General features: G+C 47.9%; 6 protein-coding genes across 6 annotated transcripts; 4 read left to right on the forward strand and 2 right to left on the reverse strand.

The window, feature by feature from the left end:
• Window positions 1-147: 147 nt before the first annotated feature.
• Window positions 148-2,033, reverse strand: HD556DRAFT_1459399 (uncharacterized protein; the record flags this gene model as incomplete). The annotated part of the gene is made up of 2 exons (XM_041308209.1): window positions 148-813; window positions 873-2,033. Coding segments are annotated over 2 exons (1,608 nt in total), but the record flags the coding sequence as incomplete, so codon positions are not given.
• A 1,896-nt stretch (window positions 2,034-3,929) lies between these two features.
• On the forward strand, window positions 3,930-4,304 carry HD556DRAFT_1450884 (uncharacterized protein; the record flags this gene model as incomplete). Its single annotated transcript, XM_041307837.1, has 1 exon — window positions 3,930-4,304. One exon carries the CDS (start codon window positions 3,930-3,932, stop codon window positions 4,302-4,304), a length of 375 nt encoding a protein of 124 aa, XP_041152776.1.
• A 1,653-nt stretch (window positions 4,305-5,957) lies between these two features.
• Window positions 5,958-10,564, forward strand: HD556DRAFT_1450885 (uncharacterized protein; the record flags this gene model as incomplete). The annotated part of the gene is made up of 12 exons (XM_041307838.1): window positions 5,958-6,234; window positions 6,286-6,351; window positions 6,404-6,472; window positions 6,538-6,734; window positions 6,797-7,249; window positions 7,306-7,457; window positions 7,516-7,965; window positions 8,025-8,801; window positions 8,870-9,489; window positions 9,541-9,597; window positions 9,650-9,732; window positions 9,773-10,564. 12 exons carry the CDS (start codon window positions 5,958-5,960, stop codon window positions 10,562-10,564), a joined length of 3,993 nt encoding a protein of 1,330 aa, XP_041152777.1.
• A 149-nt stretch (window positions 10,565-10,713) lies between these two features.
• Window positions 10,714-12,841, forward strand: HD556DRAFT_1450886 (uncharacterized protein; the record flags this gene model as incomplete). The annotated part of the gene is made up of 7 exons (XM_041307839.1): window positions 10,714-10,832; window positions 10,882-11,349; window positions 11,402-11,601; window positions 11,684-11,895; window positions 11,952-12,071; window positions 12,127-12,159; window positions 12,209-12,841. The coding sequence occupies 7 exons, from the start codon at window positions 10,714-10,716 to the stop codon at window positions 12,839-12,841; spliced, it is 1,785 nt and encodes a 594-aa protein (XP_041152778.1).
• Window positions 12,842-13,850: 1,009 nt separating this feature from the next.
• HD556DRAFT_1314406 (uncharacterized protein) lies at window positions 13,851-14,484 on the forward strand (the record flags this gene model as incomplete). Its single annotated transcript, XM_041300925.1, has 3 exons — window positions 13,851-13,915; window positions 13,973-14,113; window positions 14,157-14,484. 3 exons carry the CDS (start codon window positions 13,851-13,853, stop codon window positions 14,482-14,484), a joined length of 534 nt encoding a protein of 177 aa, XP_041152779.1.
• A 587-nt stretch (window positions 14,485-15,071) lies between these two features.
• On the reverse strand, window positions 15,072-15,994 carry HD556DRAFT_1314407 (uncharacterized protein; the record flags this gene model as incomplete). Its single annotated transcript, XM_041300926.1, has 6 exons — window positions 15,072-15,200; window positions 15,246-15,368; window positions 15,421-15,531; window positions 15,586-15,696; window positions 15,744-15,875; window positions 15,920-15,994. 6 exons carry the CDS (start codon window positions 15,992-15,994, stop codon window positions 15,072-15,074), a joined length of 681 nt encoding a protein of 226 aa, XP_041152780.1.
• Between the last annotated feature and the right edge of the window lie 1,207 nt (window positions 15,995-17,201).

Genomic DNA, 17,201 nt, shown 5'->3' on the forward strand with positions numbered 1-17,201 from the left:
CGTCATAAAGGATGCATGTATATTGGACTATAGTTTCCTTTCAAAGCAGACCCTGGAGATCTATCTGCAGCACTTCCCTGTCCGATACCACTAGACTAATGTCTCATGCTCATCACCTACCTGCATACATATTGGTGTCGGGATTCAATTTGAGCTCTAATTAGTCTCGTCACTTCCCGATGTACCACCCTTCGTCATCTAGAATTCACGCACCTTGCCTCATTGTGCGGGTACACGTGGCCGATGCTGCGGTTCAGTACTTTGCGAGGGTGCACTGGAGCTCGAGATCTGGACACACAACACATGCGCAATTATAATATAACTAAGGAACCGGAAGTATAGTGTAGTATATTATCTTCGGAGACCTCATATAGGCACGAGATCAGTCAATAAACTCATGTAAAAAATGAATCCCAAAGAGGTAGACCCGGCCAAAGCCAACGCTCCGAACCAAGCAGCTTTGGTTGGGGCTAAGTTTACACCATCGAGCAAGACAATGTCATAAGCATATTGGGCCCCTCTCCCCAACACACTTGAGTTGCAGTAACAATTATCATAGATATCTGTAAACTGCAGCATCCCCGCCGCAATTATCCAAATTGCATTGACGATTGCCACCAACTTCCCTCCCCATCTCAAAAGGTTCGATACTAGCTTTGCGAGCCTGAGGGTGGTAGATGAGAAAGGACTCCTGGGTCTGTCCGAGTATGAAAATGCGTAGTGCGACAGGATGCTCGACATAACGAGCATAGCCCACACTACCGTTGCAAGTGCACCATAGACGAGGTAACCGAGAGATCTACAACCAAGGCCCTGGAGTGTGCCGCTAATCAGCAACAGACGCAGATAAGCTCATGTCAAATAGTGCTTACCACAGTTGGAGTTAGATACACAACTATTACCGCAGATCCAGTTGTTGCCCATTGCAAAGCTAGGGGCAGCAGCGAGGCTACGAACATGCGAAAGAACATATCTGTCGCCCAGGGACTCCGTACCGCGTATTCAGGAAGTCTGCAATAAGCATTGACTTCGGATGCGTTGCCCTTCCTGTTGCCGGGCTCAATAAAGTTCCTCCTATTCGAGTTCATCCATGTAGTATTAATCATGACCGGTCTGTGTAATTTGGCATTGTTGGAGGCTATTCGAAAAGCATTGAAGACATCCTCCGCAGACCGAGACCATGAAATGGCCCTGGCATAGTTATAGACGGGTGGAGTCAACATTTCGTCGTTAGACGAAGAATTTTCTGTATCAGTATCAATGAATACTGCTCGTCTTTCCGAAAGATCGGAAGCCTTTATAAAAACTCCATGATCGGTGGCCACAAATGCCATTGCATCCGCGTTATCCATGGCCTTACTAACGCGTGCATAATCGCACTTCGGGGACAGTTGCAGCCAACCTATGACGATTGGGATAAGCCACAACCACACCGATCCCGTCCCTTGACCGTTGGAATTGATGTTGGAGGAGACGTCGGATAGTGAGCTGGCGACTGTCAGGAGGTAGGCGATAACAACCCACGCAATGGATGTGACAGATGCGATGGACCAGGTATGAGTGTAGTCGAGAAAACCGGCAATGCTCGGCCACCATTCATCATTCTGTGGCAGGACGACGAGAGAGCTCAGCAGCGAGTCTTCGTTTGTTATTCTTAGTGGACTTTGTTGAAGGCTTATGAGGATACGGACGGCGTCTTTAGTGTTAGGGAAGGATAGGTCTTCGAAGCGACGACTGATCCAGTTGGCATTGAGAATGGTGAGAATCATTGAGTAGCCAGCGAGAACCGGTGATCCAACTGTGAGGATGGCAGACATGAGATTGTCAACTCTATGTCTTGCACCGAAAGGCAGCTGAGAGATGAGCGCAAGGTAAGGTAATAGCCAGGCGCCGAACTGTTGCGATATGTTTGACCAGGTGGGATTCTGTGTTCCAGAGCCGCACTGCGAGAGACACGTCTGGTACGTAAATCCAACTGCGTTCGGAATGTCCGATGATGAGACATTTCCGCCATTACCATTCACCAATCCAGATGGATCAAGGCTCTGGTTCGCATTCGACCTGAAATTGAGGAAGCAGCCGGTAATATTGATGTCGCTGGCGTATGCCCCTTCAAGAAATGGGAGCAGCAGCAAGAAAAGTCGGATCTCTGAGGGAATAGTGAGTATAAGTCATTACGGGCTATTGAACTCACTATTTGTATTGCGCATGAGCAAAGTTGACATTTGGGTGGAGCGCACTTAAGAGAGTTTTTATGTCGATTTATCGGTGCGTGTTTAATAGCCATTCAGAAGTGCCGAAGGAGGGGATAAGACTGTGCTCTTCAGGATTTCCTCGCCAAGAAGCTGTTCCACTGCATGCATATAGTTAGTTCAGTGCTTGTTCTGAAACAGTCCACCAGGAACCCGACGTTACTTGTTTCAGCTGACGTTCAGTGAAAACGCTTGATTGAAAGCCATGGGAAGTTCCCAGCACAGATAAGACGACTGTGAGTCTGAAGAATGAGCCCATTGACAACCCAAACGCCTTTGAGTGCCTGTCACATCACAATCAGGAACTCACCTGACACCAACGATCACTGCCTTCGAGGAACAGATTGAGAACACTGCGCAGAGGTTGTGGATCAGTGGCAGAAGCATTTTACTTGATAACCAACAGCGGGTGACAGGCAGTGATGCAAGACAGACGTAATTGCTAGCGAGCATTACCTCTAGAGCCCAGCTGCACAAAACGGGAGCGGGAGAAAGCACTTGCTTGCTGTGCAAGCGACAGATGCGGGTTGTGCATCTTGCAAGGTCTGCAAATTGTCAGCTAGAGCGTTCCAATTATCTTTCCCATACGCTTTCTGAAGATCGAGGGTCAGTAGTGCGGCCGTAAGCATACCAGCGACGTGTGATCTGGTACTGTGAGCTGTAGGCAGATCAATGAAAAAAAAGTTGTTAACTGGTGAGTCAGAGCACTGGACGTAAATCTATATTCGGTTTCTGCTGTGGCAGGGCAGTGTTCGAGGATATCCAGCGGACGCATTCTCAGGAGGTGAGTCTGGGAATACTTTATGTGTGGTTACGCTGTCTGAAAAGAATTCGGCACATCAGTGTCATGTAGTCACAGTAGTAATGGAAGCAATCGGAACCATGCGGTTTTGCAACTGAGCGCTGACGCGGGCTGATGTCGGACATCATAAACGTAACAAGTCGTAACAAAAAAAACTCACCGATTCACCTATCGCGATATCTACTAGTTAGGGAGGTAGATCCGTTAGATAGACTTTGCATGGTCGCTAGGCCGTCTCACTGCTTATCGGAAAATGATAATACATTGACATACCGTGGCGTGGTGTAATATGTGATAAACGAACTTGTCCTGGCGGCCGTGGCTCCAATTGGACACAGCAACTTGAAGAGTTTCAACTTTCAAATTTCAACGATGGCCCAGGTGCCGGTGAATGCCATTCGCTTGCAGTCCAGAAGGGGATCCCGAGGCTCAATGGTACTTTGTATGCGAATTGCTTGAAGAGCAGAATTGGACCGTCGTAACTCTAAGGCAGGCAGGATCCGGGTGGCTGTACTTCTTCTGTAGGATGGAGTAAGCAATGACACTTTTACTTAATAATAACGGCTCAAGCAAGTACAGGTATCGTAAAGACTTCATTAATATTGGGTGGATAGAGGCTCGCAGGTCCACCAGATCATGGGTCCCGGTGCTTGAGACCCTATCTATTTGGTGCGACGGGCGCACCCCTGTAAACGTCACCCCGTCACCCCGTCCATAAATGGAAGTCCATCACGTAAGTGGCTGTCCGTCACCCTCACTTTTTTTTTCCCATCCGCCATTTTTGCCCTTGGCGCTGTCAGCGTCACCCCTTCTTTTCCCATGAGGTGTCGTAAGTGGCTGTCCGTCACCCTCGCTTCTTTTTCCCATCCGCCATTATGTCCTCTTGGAACTGCCGCAAGCGTCACCCCGTCACCCCGTCACCCTCGCCGTATCCAGTATCTCAGGCGTCACCCTCACTCATTTGGATCTATAGGCGTCACCCCGTCACCCCCGCTGTATCCAGTATCTTAGGCGTCACCCCGTCACCTTCGCCGTATCCAGTATCTCAGGCGTCACCCTCACTCATTTGGATCTATAGGCGTCACCCCGTCACCCCCGCTGTATCCAGTATCTTAGGCGTCACCCCGTCACCCTCGCTGTATCCAGTATCTTACGCGTCACCCTCCCTTATTTGGATCTATAGGCGTCACCCCGTCACCCTCGCTGTGTCCAATATCTTAGGCGTCACCCTCCCTTATTTAGATCCATAGGCGTCAACCTCACTTATCCAGTATCTTCGGCGTTATTTAGAATTTCAGGCATCACCCTGTCCGAGTCGCTTGTGATGGACTTAGTCATATTGTGAATCTCCAGCAGCTTTCTGTGAGCTCCTTCTCAGTCTTTACACTCGTATATTTACGAGTCTTAAAATAAAAACCAGGCTTTCGTGACTCGAGTGACAGCAGGATCACTTAAAAACTTGCCTTCTTCTTGCTATCGGCGCTTTGAAGAAAATGATCAAGGCCGTGACTGCTTCTTTTATGTCTCTTTATCCACGTCATCACCAGCGACTTTGACCCGCGTATATAGATCATAATATACCTTGGAGCGTTCTATTTTACTGCTCTTGTTCATCGCTGTCCTGATGCACATCGGTTTGAAGTCATGCGTCGTATATGATTCATGAAAAGAGATCATTTCATTTTGGTGCATCTATCTCACTGAAGATCGAGTCAGCTCCAGGTGTCATATAATGGATGTATAGAAAGGTCGGGAGCTGGTGAACAAGCTCCTGGACATATTCAATCGTTTTATTTTGGACCATCCTTGATTTCAAAGACCAGATAATGGCTGCAGGTGTCAGCTGCATTGTGTTGCGGACGTTCCATCACATGTCGACATGCTTGTCAGTGATGCTGGCATCCTTCGCAAGCGACGAAAATACATCCAAGGTCATTAAACTCATTTTCTTTATCACCTCTGCGCCACAGATATCAGTTCATGGGAGAACACGTCCGCATGCCTGGAAGCATCTGAGATGCCTGCATGTTCTAGGTCGCCTGTTGATCTATGAAGCCCTTACTGAGACACTAGCATGTGCCGTTCGATCTTTTTCAGCAGGGTCGACGGCTCATGTATATCATTCGTCCATCCCTGTTTGGGCCAAGGACGTGTCCAAGTATGGACTTCCTGGCGATCGATGCAATGAGTCGTACACGAGCTGTGACTACTTATTGAGGTATTCTGGTGAGATATTCGCAACCAGTGTAAAGGATATGGGCTCTGCCCATGCCAAATCTTTAACTGTCTAAAAATAGCTTTACTCCACCATTGCCATTGGGCGCAATGCGCATATCCACGAACGACATTTATTTTCATCCGATGTTCACGGCTGCCATTAGAGTCCCATCCGCCTGGAACATGATTGGACACGGGACCATAATGCAAATGTCACCGATCATTGCGTCTCATTTTTGTACCCTCCATTCATTCCAACATTGAAGAGTTTTTTTTAGGGGGCGCTTCGATCGCATTAACTAGATAAAGACAAGTACGTGTCTTTATGTGGATGAACCTCGAGTGAGAAGACTCATTTCCGGTGACATCAACCTTTATTTTCTATGTATAATGATCTAACCTAACATATCATGAGTGCTCAAACAGAATTGCAATCGCCTTCCTCCGATCACTGTACGTCGAGATCACCATGTCTCGTTTTCGTCTTGATATTTTCGTAAATGCTGTCATTAGTCCATCGTTTTTTTTTACCATGCCACGCCTTCACATTTTTTTTCGTCCCTGCAGGTGCAGGCCCGTATGTTTGAAGTCTTATAAAACCTCGCCAGCGCCATTCATCCGCCATCCAACGATAAAGTATCACATCTATCAATCTATCATCGCATATACTCTGCTTACTGATATAAATGTCGGACAACGACGTCTGTGACCACCCAGGATGCGGCATGGGACCATTCCCGACCTGCGACATCGCGCGAAAGCACCGATACCGCTACCACTCCGTCCCTATACCATTCCTGATTGGTGGGAACGAGTACGTTGTAGGCCAATCCGATGGACATTATTCGTGCCCGCTCCCGGAGTGTAAGTTCATTTCCAAAAAGCGTGAAGCTATTCAGAAGCACATCAACGTCGCACACAACGCATCAGTCAAAATCAAGGTCTTTGATGCTCCTGAGTGTCGTAAGTTTCATTACAGATCGAGCCACCATCAAGTCGCACTGACCTCAATAGTTGTGGCCTCCAAACAGGTTCTCGATCAGGACAGCGGTGTCCGCGATGGGACTGGCAACCTCATATGTCAGTCTTAACACGTCATATTATGCTGTCACATGTTTACCCATTTATCAAGGCCCAGAGGATGTCTGGTCCGACGATTTAGTCCCAGAAGGTCCATCCCGTGAGGATGTCTGCAGCAGAGGTGAACATACATATAATGAAAATTCAAGGTCACCGCTTAACGTAGCGTCCATCTCGCATACGCAGATCCTTCCTTTGATATGGACTCCAGCACTGTCTCATTGTCGCCATCAGTAGACTACTTGATGTCCAACGAGGTTCTAGATTCTCTCGGCGTGTGCTTTCACAGCCATTTGAGGTTCCTTATCTGCTACTCGTGCAAGGTCGCATTGACCTCCGGGATGGTTTCTGGACACAGGAAAAAGCACCATCATGCGTATCAGGTACGTTCATCCCTTGTACGGCCGCACTCTAATTTGACATGGGCATCCCACGTAACTACTAGGTACCTTCATCCACCATGGAGTCATTCCTGGACTATTGTTCGCGGTCAAATGTTCACGAGAAGCCAGAGCATGTCAAGCTACCAACAGCAGGTGGACCACCTGTACAGATGATTGCGTCCCCCGTTGAAGGTTTTTCATGCACTGCATCCGCTGATTGCGTGTATGCCGTGAAGGATTTAGGAACCATTCAGCGCCATAGTAGAGAGAAGCACAGCGTTACCGGCTTACAGGAGATCCAGTATCGGTCTTGTCTGGTCCAACATATCTTTACTGCTGTTGGCAACTCGTATTTCGAGGTTGGGCAAAACGTCATTCCATCTGCGAGACCCAATCTCAAATCCACGCTTAAGGCTACATTCCTACCTGCAGTTGAGCTTTCATTGGTCGTTCCAGCCAATACCGAACGGGAGAGGACTCCCCTGATACGCTTCATGGGTTGGGACAGGTTCGAGGTAGAACTCCGGATGAATCCAGCCCGGAGGCGGGCAGCGGAACAAATCAAAAAAAGCATAGCGATGATGAATTTGGCGGAATTCTGACCCGTCTCGCTGCTGCAGTGCAAGACCACATGGCTAGGGCATCGACCATCTTGGATGGTCATCCTCATAGGTTGAGCCTGTCTAAAATACTGTTGTATGGTGACGCAATACCGCGAGAAACGTGAGCAGTGCTATCGCACCATAATAATTCCATTATTGACCGTGATGGACGCGTATAGGGACAATCATTGGAGGCCTGTGTCGGATGAAAACGTCGAGTATCCAGGCTTCATTGTTCAATTCATGAGGGCGATCATGCGCGTTCACCTCGGATTCCCATTGGATTTCTCGTTCGAGCTGTCTGCTGCGCAGACCCTGTGTCTCGAGGAACTTGTGACTGTGCTGGGCGACGAGAATGCCTCCCCACGAAAGAGGATGATTTTCTACCATAATTTGGCGTGGTCCCTAGTCGATACCGATCCAGATTTGTGCGTGGGCCAGCGATGGGCAAACCCTATCAAACGAGCCATCTGGCTCAGGGCGTTGCGTGCGGACGGAAACTTCTGTGAAGCGTCCGTCCTCACACCAGATCTTGCAAAGTTTAAATATCTTTGCAACGTCACATCCCTCCTTGAGGCGCTGATGGACAAAGACGAGGATACGGACTCAGTACATTCAGACGACCATGAGTGAGCAAGTCTCCCCATTCATTCGCTTCGATACACTTATCATGCCTTTTTATCTCAAGCCGCGTTGCTCGTGTTCATGATCGGGTGCTACGCCTCGGCCGTCCGACTACGTTCAACATCATCTATGAGATGCAGCAATATGCGTCCTCTTTGGTGTTTAGTCAAACCAGAGAACCCAATGTCTATGTCGATCCAGACGTCAAGTCCATCACGATAGGCGTCCACACCATGCACATGGACAAGCTGAGAGACGGGATACAAAGGCTCCTCCAGGTGTCAAAGTCGCGCTATTCCGCCCTCACCAATGACATTTTCATGTTGAAGATGGTGCCAGAGCAGGTCAAGGACGACCTCACCAACTCTACTCGTGGCTATTCGCTCGTATCGGAGGACCCCTTTTTTAAAAATCGCCACGCCATGTTCTTTTACTTGGTTGATCACTACGACCTGGCAATGGTCGACAACGCAGGACGAATCGCATGGAACATCCCCGGCATCAAGGATCTGCTCAGACGCTCGTCATGCGTCTGGGAGCCCATCTACCATCTTCTGTACATCACCACTCACATCTCATGTCGCGGAACCCAGTTCGTAGACCACAAAATCAGCAATTCGGACAGGCATCGCAACCTCTTCATGCAGGGGATGGAGATGTTCCTCCTGACAGCTTACAGCAAAAGGACCGGCATTACTGATCGAGACTCATGCACCCCAGGGTTCGTTCCGAAGGACATCGCATTCTTGGTGCTCGAAATGATTGCAGGGGGGTTGCGCACCGCCGAAGCCATCCTTGCTGGGGTTGCATATGGAGCAGAGGCCGAGCATCTGTACAGAACGTGAGCATTGTCCTGAACCATCCATGATTATGGAAACCACTCTTACACATGCATTCATGTAATGTTAGGTACCTCTGCGTCGGTGAGGGCGTGAGGACAAGTCCTACAAGGTTTTCCGCCAACATTCAGCAGTGGAACCATGATTACTTCGACTGTCGATGGGGAGTCAGGGATTTCCGCCAGGGCGCGATTACCATTGGTCGTGAATTCATCGCTCCAGACGACTCTTATGATCAAGCCGACAACATCCTCGCTGAATCCGCAGATCACTCCACTGGTGTGGACCATACACACTACGGCATCGTCCAAGGAGTCGTCCCTAGATTGTCCAACAACAGCATGTGCAAGCACAGATGGCTTGGAGATCAGTGGCACAGTGTCCTTGGTCTTGGCCCCCTTGCGCCTCCAGAGGCAATAAGAATCAGGCACAAGAATATGTCTAACGGGACGACGCTCCAGGCCATCGCAGATGTGGTCAAGAAGACCACGCAAGAAACTATCAAAGAGTTTTTGGACGCACACCGCACTGACGTCTTGAAGGACACAATTTCTACAGCCATAATCAAACAGCTAAAAGACGCGACAGATGATGCACCGGAAATTTCATCGCCACTTCCAACAACATGGAACGGGGGATCGTTTCACTTGAGCAGTAATTTGGACGCCATGTTCTATGAAGAAAGCGAAGGTGAGCACCACTATGCGTTGTATCGACACCAACATCTCATTAGCTTTGCAGGTATCCGGCGAGACCCTGCTTCCTCATCAGGTCCCAGTGGGTACAATAACAACAGTGGTGAGTCCGAGCTCCAATGTTATGCAATTTAAAAAATGATTGAATGCGCCAGTTAACGCGTCCCCTGTTGTTGTGTCGCCCACTGCAAGTGGTTATATTCAATGCGGAGAAATGCTTTCGGACTCCCCACTCCCAGTATCGTCGATAACGAGCATCTCACAGACCGAATACATAGAAGGGTCCACGACATTCTCCGACGTGGTCCCAACAACGCATCAGTCCGAGTTTCCTCCATTCAAAGATCGCAAAGGGAAGGGCAGAGCTTATGAAAACACCAGAACCTCCATTGGTTGATGGCGTCATGTCGTCGTCTATATCTCCTATCGCAGACATCAAAGGGAAACGGAAGCGTGGCGACTATGAGAACATCCATTCTCGAGCATTCGCCAATCCAGCTAGAGCGTCCAGAAGAAAACACGCGCCTCGCAGTGTCTCGCATCACAATTCCATCCCATCTACGTCCGGTTCATACCCAGTCACACCAACTGCACACCGCGCACGGAAGTACGCACCACGGGTCAAACTATCATTAGAACGCGTCGCGGAATCGACGAAACACGTTCGCAGGTTGTCTTCGGAGGTGATGGATATCTCCAGCGACGAGGAGTTGTCCAGTCTTGATACTATACAGCTGAAACGCCTTCGTGGGTCGAGAACATCAGTACCCCAGGTGCCTGTGGAGGTCATCAGCCTCTCTAGCAGCGGTGAGGACTCGAGCCCAGACGAGAACATGCCTATCAAACGTCTTCGTAAGACCGCAGCATCAGTCCAACAGATGCCGATCGATGCAGCTAGCTTGTTTCTGGCGAATGCAGCCCATCAAAACGTGCAGTCACTAGTTTTGGTACACCATCATCGCCCCCAAGCGCCGTTCAGGACGTTCAAGAGAACATTAGACGAGCGATCAGACACATCAGGAAGGACGATAGTGCAACAGAAAAGACCCCCGATCAGATGGACATGCTAATGGCAGTAATGTCAGCACATACGGACCTCGTCATCACGATGAGGACAGGAGGCGGCAAGAGCATGTCGTGGATGATTCCATCAGTGATAAATGAAAATTCCAGGTCTATTGTGTGTGCCCGTTCGTAGCTCTGCTGGACCAACAGTTTCATGGCTACCGCGTCTACTGGACTACGTTGCCACAACTACTGCGTCTCCAAGGTCGTTCCGGAGAATGCACAGAGTTTGTTCGTGCAGGTAGAGCATTGCTCGTCGCATCCGTTTGAAAGGTAGCTGTAAACCTATAAGGTCTGGACATGGCTAATGGTTTAACGATAGCTTCCTTGTATCTCCACTCGGACGGAAGTTCAACAGGGTGTTTGTAGACGAATTCCACGACATCATGAACTGTCATCCAGGACGAGTTGTTCCATGGAAAAATCTCGCGCAGCAATTCGGAAAGACGCTAATCAGGATTGTGCTTATGACAGGGACGGGACCACCGCACCGTATCGCAAATTTCATCAAACCATTTGGATTGCATCTTGGCATCGTCACGCAAGTTCGGTCGGATACAAATCGTCCAGAGATCGGGATGCATGTCATACAAATACAGCCTATCGCGGCCATGCAGTCTCTGGGACACCTCGTCTCCGCTCTATGCAAACTACTTGCTGAGGAGGAACGTATTCTGGTTTTCTGCGGCTCCCAGGGGGACGCACAAGCATTCGCAGTGAAGGCCAATTGTGCGGTTTATCATAGCGATCTCTGGGAGGCTGGAAATAGCAGAGCATCTAACCTTTCTCGGTGGGATTCAGGCGATACAAAGGTGATGGCATGCACCACAGCATTTGCCCAGGGTATTGGACAGGCCTCACGTCCGATATGTTGTGATCTTTAAACCTTCGTACGGCCTTCTCGTCAACAACCAGATGCTCGGTCGTGCAGGCAGAGACGGAAAGGAGTCTCACGTATTTTTCCTTACTGACAGACGAGCGAAGACATACAGAGGACCACCGACTGATCAATGTATCGGAGAGTTGGACGATCTAGTACACGGTACGGAATGTCGGCGCTTCGCCAACATGACCTGCATGGATGGCCACCAACCTCGCTGTGCGGTGCACGGATTACCCTCCAGGGATCCATTGCGACGTTTGTGATCCGAACAGCGTCATGCAGCGATTGTCCATTCAGGCAATAGCAAACCCATTCAGGCCACCCGAGGCATCCGAGCATGCAGTCACCCCAGTTTTTGCAAGTGGATCTATGCTTCAAGCACCCACGCATGCTCCTCCGCCCTTATCTACTGGATTTGTGCCAGTGTCGTCGCTTCTTTCGATGAATATGATTGTGAGTTTTTAAATATACCCACAATCCTATTGTATGTTTATATGCGAACTGTACAGTCCCACACGATCACCCCACAGCCTTCTCAGTCGAGCGATGCTTTGTACGACGCGGGTGCATTAGAGCTCACTTCATTTCAGGCTTTGATGCTCGACTCCATGGAGGAAATCCATGGTAAGGTGAGTATGTATTATGTGTGATATCGTACGGGAGCTGATTCTGTACCTGTTTTAGGGTAATGGTGAATCTTCAGACAAGTCATATACGGTATGCATGTGTTAAAATTCCATGCGATTATACTTACTTATTTTGACAGACCAAATCGCAGCCATCTCTAGGAAGGGCCGTCCATATCGAGACTCCATCGACCTCATCGCTTCCCAGTGTGTCTCGTACATTCGTATCACGAGCGAGCGCAGTAAACACCTCACTTCATAACCGTCTCTCCAGCACTGCCCGCCTGGACAAGTACATGAAGGTCTTAAAGGACAAGTGTCCGTCACATTTTGGTAATGGCGGTTGTCTTGTCCCAGCAGCCAATCACAGGTGCACCATGGACACCGTTCTTTCGATGGATTTGTATGGAGCTTTCAAATTGAGCTTCTCATTCGAACGCTACACTTATTGTTTTCAATGCTGCCTTCCCCAATCGCGAAACAGAAACGGGGAGGAACCAGCATGCCATGCAGGCTTTTCGTACCGTAAAGGTGAAAAATGTCCATTCGCTGGGTTCATTTTCAAGGCGGTATTTTGCATGTGGCACAACCCAGGATTTCGACAGTTAATGATAAACGAGATCGGCGAAGGAGCATCTTTGGCGAGCTATGAGGACTTCGTGGCATGGATTGTGAAAGATTCCACGGATGCAGGAAGGTACAATAATTTGGTAGAAGCATTTCTCTGGTTTTGCAGCGGTCTTGAGAAGGTCAATCCCAAGTTTTTTGATTGATACAGGCTGGTCCAGACGTGAGTACGCATGTCGTATACTGTTGTCCACCATCTGAAGCGATTCCAGGAGTTGAAAGGGCATCACGCGCATTTCGGTAGATCTACGGACCCTCATCCTACAATACTGGACAGTATATTTAGACGTTCAATATCCCATGTGATATGTGCACTGCTATAGCACGAATGCATCATGTATTGATTAATGTAACAGTAACAGAGTTTTGTGTACCAGGCTATGGAATACTTTGTGAGCAATGGACTAACGACTTGCAATACATGCCATCAAGTGAGACATCTGAAACAGTTCCATCTACTTCGGTTCTTATTTTATGATGTGCATGGGCTCAACATCGCCTCATAAGATTCATTTTTTCTCACTGCATCCACCAAAGCCTCTGGTATAGGGTACGAACTGAGTTGTCCGAACGGGCGTCCTGAATGATGTCTACGGCGGCATCCATCTGAAATCAGTTTGGCTCATCAGCTTCGCCTCGACCAAAATCTCAGCAATCACAATTGCTTTACAAGCCTCATTCTTCCTCATTCAATGTATTGAAGCTTGTCGCGTACCGTAAACGACTAAGATGTCCTCCGATATCAAACTGTAAACGTCATATATATGTGATTTTCATAAAGTCGATTGAAATATACCCATCGCATCGGAATGCTAATACATTTATGTATAAAATAGCGGTCGAGCTCAGATTTACAATAAATTATATATCCACATGTTGCGTGATGGACATAATTGTGAAATTGTGTCTACTGTCATTTTGTGTAGCATAATGGAATCTGGGACGGCCACTGTGGATATTTTCGGGTGCAAAAATACAATAGACGGATTTTGGAACGTCCACTGTGGACATTTATTACTCTCGTGAACTCTTGAAAGGCTCGTTGCCGACCCACCAATTCTCTATTCCAACTTCTCATCTCACATCCATGTTTACGGCGCCCAAGCTTACCTTGATGGAGCCGGGATGTGCATCCTGCATGGCTGACAACGTACCATGCTATGCGTATTCTTCCTCATCACCATGCAGAAGATGCTGCGACCGTTGTTCTCTGTTACCAGGTAAGCCGTCGCCGTACTTCTGCATCCCTCTTCACTTACAATTGTTCACAATATTAGGACCTCCCCCAAGGCGAACCCCCGTAATGCGCGCGGTTCGCAAAATGCGTCCGCGCTGCAATCACTGCAAGGACATAAAAAGGATTTGCCGAGGACGAACGGGCGAAGCGTGCATCGCATGTCAACAGCTGTGCAGTTATGGTAAGCGATCATTTTACTTATGTATTTTCTTTCTGTACTCAAGCGTTAATACAACAGTTCGAATTAATGCGGAAGAACAAGCCGTTGCCGAGTCTGAATATTATGACTCCTCCGATGCCAATGCATCTGGGACGGAGTCCGAATCTTCTGGCTCCTCCGATGACAACGCATCCGACACCGGGTCTGAATCTTCTGACTCCTCCTCCGACGTGTTAGTTTTAGATCACAAGCCTTCTAACTGGGTCGACAAGCCGAATAGGACGAAACGCGGACGAACAGATGACGACGATGAAGTGATCGTCTTAGATCGCAGGCCAGACGATTGGATAGATAAGATGCCGGGTCGGATTAAACGGAGTCGGCTTGGCTAGAGGAAGAGATGAAGGACGTCCAGAAGCATAATACACTCAGGAGATGCGCGAGTATTATAGAGAATTGGAGAAAAAGAGAGGACATTTAAATGGATGTATTATGGACATGTAGATAGATCAAGGAACACGGTCAAAACCCCCAACAGGTGTATGCATTATATTATATGTTGATACAGATGGTGTCCGTGACGCTTTCTATTTATTCTTTAGTACTTATAAAAATACAAGCGATGACCTGCGGTCGTTTGGTTGTATTGGCACTCTTACAAAATCAGACATTTATATAAGATATTTTCCGTATCTCTGTCCCTGAAAATAAGTACAGAAGGATGAGCACATGTCCAGACATGAGTCTGCATCTTTCATATTGTTGTCCTTCATCTAAAGCAGTTCAAGGCATTGACAGGATATCATACGCTCTGCAGTAGATCTGCGCGCCCGTATACGATTATACCAGACAATATATTGAAATGTTCAATATCTCATGTAACGCCCGGACTTCTATAGCGCAAAGTATCATATATTCGTTAATGTAACAGTAACAGACGGTTGTGTACAAAGCTATGAAATACTTTTTCAGAAGTGAACTAACGACGGGCAATACACCCCATCAGGTGAAACATGAGAGCACGTTCCATCTCCTTCGATTCCTCTTTGACGACGGACGGGCTGGAACTTCTGTGAACCTGCATAGCGATGGAGCGTGTGTCCTGATCCTTTCATATATCAGTCAAGTCCAGATAATGATTGCCAAGACTCACTATAGAGGACAATAACGACGCATTATAAGCAGGTTCCTGCTTAATCACCTCATGGTAATGTTCCTCCTTTTTAATAGGGAACTCGCTGGGCCCAGCGTGCTGGATCGGATCTATGGCATCCATCTGAAATGGGTGGAGTATCAGCATCGCCCGCACCAAAGTCCAAGCAGCTTACCATAGCTTCATTAGATTCATGCTCCCTCATTCCATCCACGGAAGCTTCTGGTGTATGTGTACTAACCAAACTGTCCGAACGAGCGTACAGACTTCCGTTCGTGGCATCCATCTAAAAAGAGTTTGGTGAATTAGCGTCGCCTGGACAAAGATACCAGCAGCTCACCATCGCTTCACATGATTCATCCTGTCCCATTCCATCTCCGGAATTCTCTTGTGTAGCAATAATAACTAAGCCATCTTCCGATCCCAAAGTATTGGAAGCCGTGTCTTCATCCTTGCTGATGTCAGTTGTTTGGAAAACGACACGTGCGGTCTACTTACCAATGGCTCCACAGGACGTTTCATGTGTACCCCGCTCCTTGTTCCGCGCGAGACAGAGTTGGCTGGTAGAGGGCGTTTGTAAATGTGTACAATGTTTGGCCTTCTTGTACCACAGCCTTTGAGTGTCGTTTTCTATTGAATTGTCAGTACTTATCAAAATAGAGGCTCTCGCTCACCTGTTTCGTGTGTATTAAGATGTAAAAGGTGGCTTTATCCATTTTTTCCTTCATCGATCGTGTTACCACCGCCATGGATAAAGAAGCAATATGTAGTGACAAGGGAGTATGTGATGGACGTGTGATGGATAATGGAAGTTTTGGACGCGTCACATCAACATGTGACATTTAATACGTTGCGGACTTTGTTTATTGACACATCACATTATGGAACATTCTGGCCCAAACGGTTTTGCATTGTTCGCATGATGATAGTGAGTCTAATGTTCGCATCTCGTGAGTATTTTCGTTCTCCTTCGGGCTCGAGCCGTGCTGATCGAGGTCTTTTCCCACTTTTTCCAGATCATGAGGTTTCCAATGTACCTTAGAAGTCATTTTCCGCTTTTCTTAGAATGTGAGCGAGTTTATCCTGTTGTAAGCTCGAGCCTCGCTGATTTAAGCTACTAAGCGTCCGTTGTTTAGACATGAGCGAATCGCTTCTTTGTCGAGGTCAAGCACTTCCGACCAAATATATCAGTTCTCGTCACGACGTCTGTACATTGATCCGCTATCAATCTTTATCCTCTGACGGAAGAATGGACAATCTATTCATAGCTTATAACTATCATAATCTTATAGCTACGTCCTGTCTTCGATGCAATTGCTTAATAGTTATGTCAGGGTGAGTGTATTTATTTTCCGTCGCACTCGCAACATACTGACTGAATATTTGCTGAGTTAACAGATCATGATTTGGCCCACCTGCCCTCGATTTCTGACACGCTTCGTTGTCCATCCGTTCACAGGTTATAAGCGTGTCTATCTGCAGTCAAATCGGTTGGTTCAGCAGCGCTTGACAAGTCGCTATCAGGTCATGTCGGCGACATTCCAACCTGATATAGATACCGTGCGTCTGAGATGTGTTTGTATCTACATGATATATACAATACATTGTCGACGAGATCTACGCACGCTCTATTTTCTTCAAGTCCTTTGTTTGGTACCCTTTGCCACTTTTCCACCTTTGCGCAAAGTGTTGGCTCGCTCCTAACAAGTTGAACTTGAGCAGCTCCCCAACCAGTACTTATTCACTGTTTTTCCCACCACCATCCTTGCGGCCCTGAATTTCCGTTCAAGGTAGCGCTTAGTAGTAGTTCAGTCTGCGCCTTCTCGTACAGTGTACTTACTATCTCTCCACATGGTGTATTACGTATATGCGCACTGCTTCTATTCTAACGCCTCACTGCGGCCTCAGTGATGCCACCCCCAAACCATGCATGGATCTCCTCTTTGCTGATTCCCC

The sequence above is a fragment of the Suillus plorans genome (genome assembly GCF_016647745.1).
Source record: "Suillus plorans strain S12 chromosome Unknown HD556scaffold_114, whole genome shotgun sequence".
In the NCBI taxonomy this organism is placed as follows: Eukaryota; Fungi; Basidiomycota; class Agaricomycetes; order Boletales; family Suillaceae; genus Suillus; species Suillus plorans.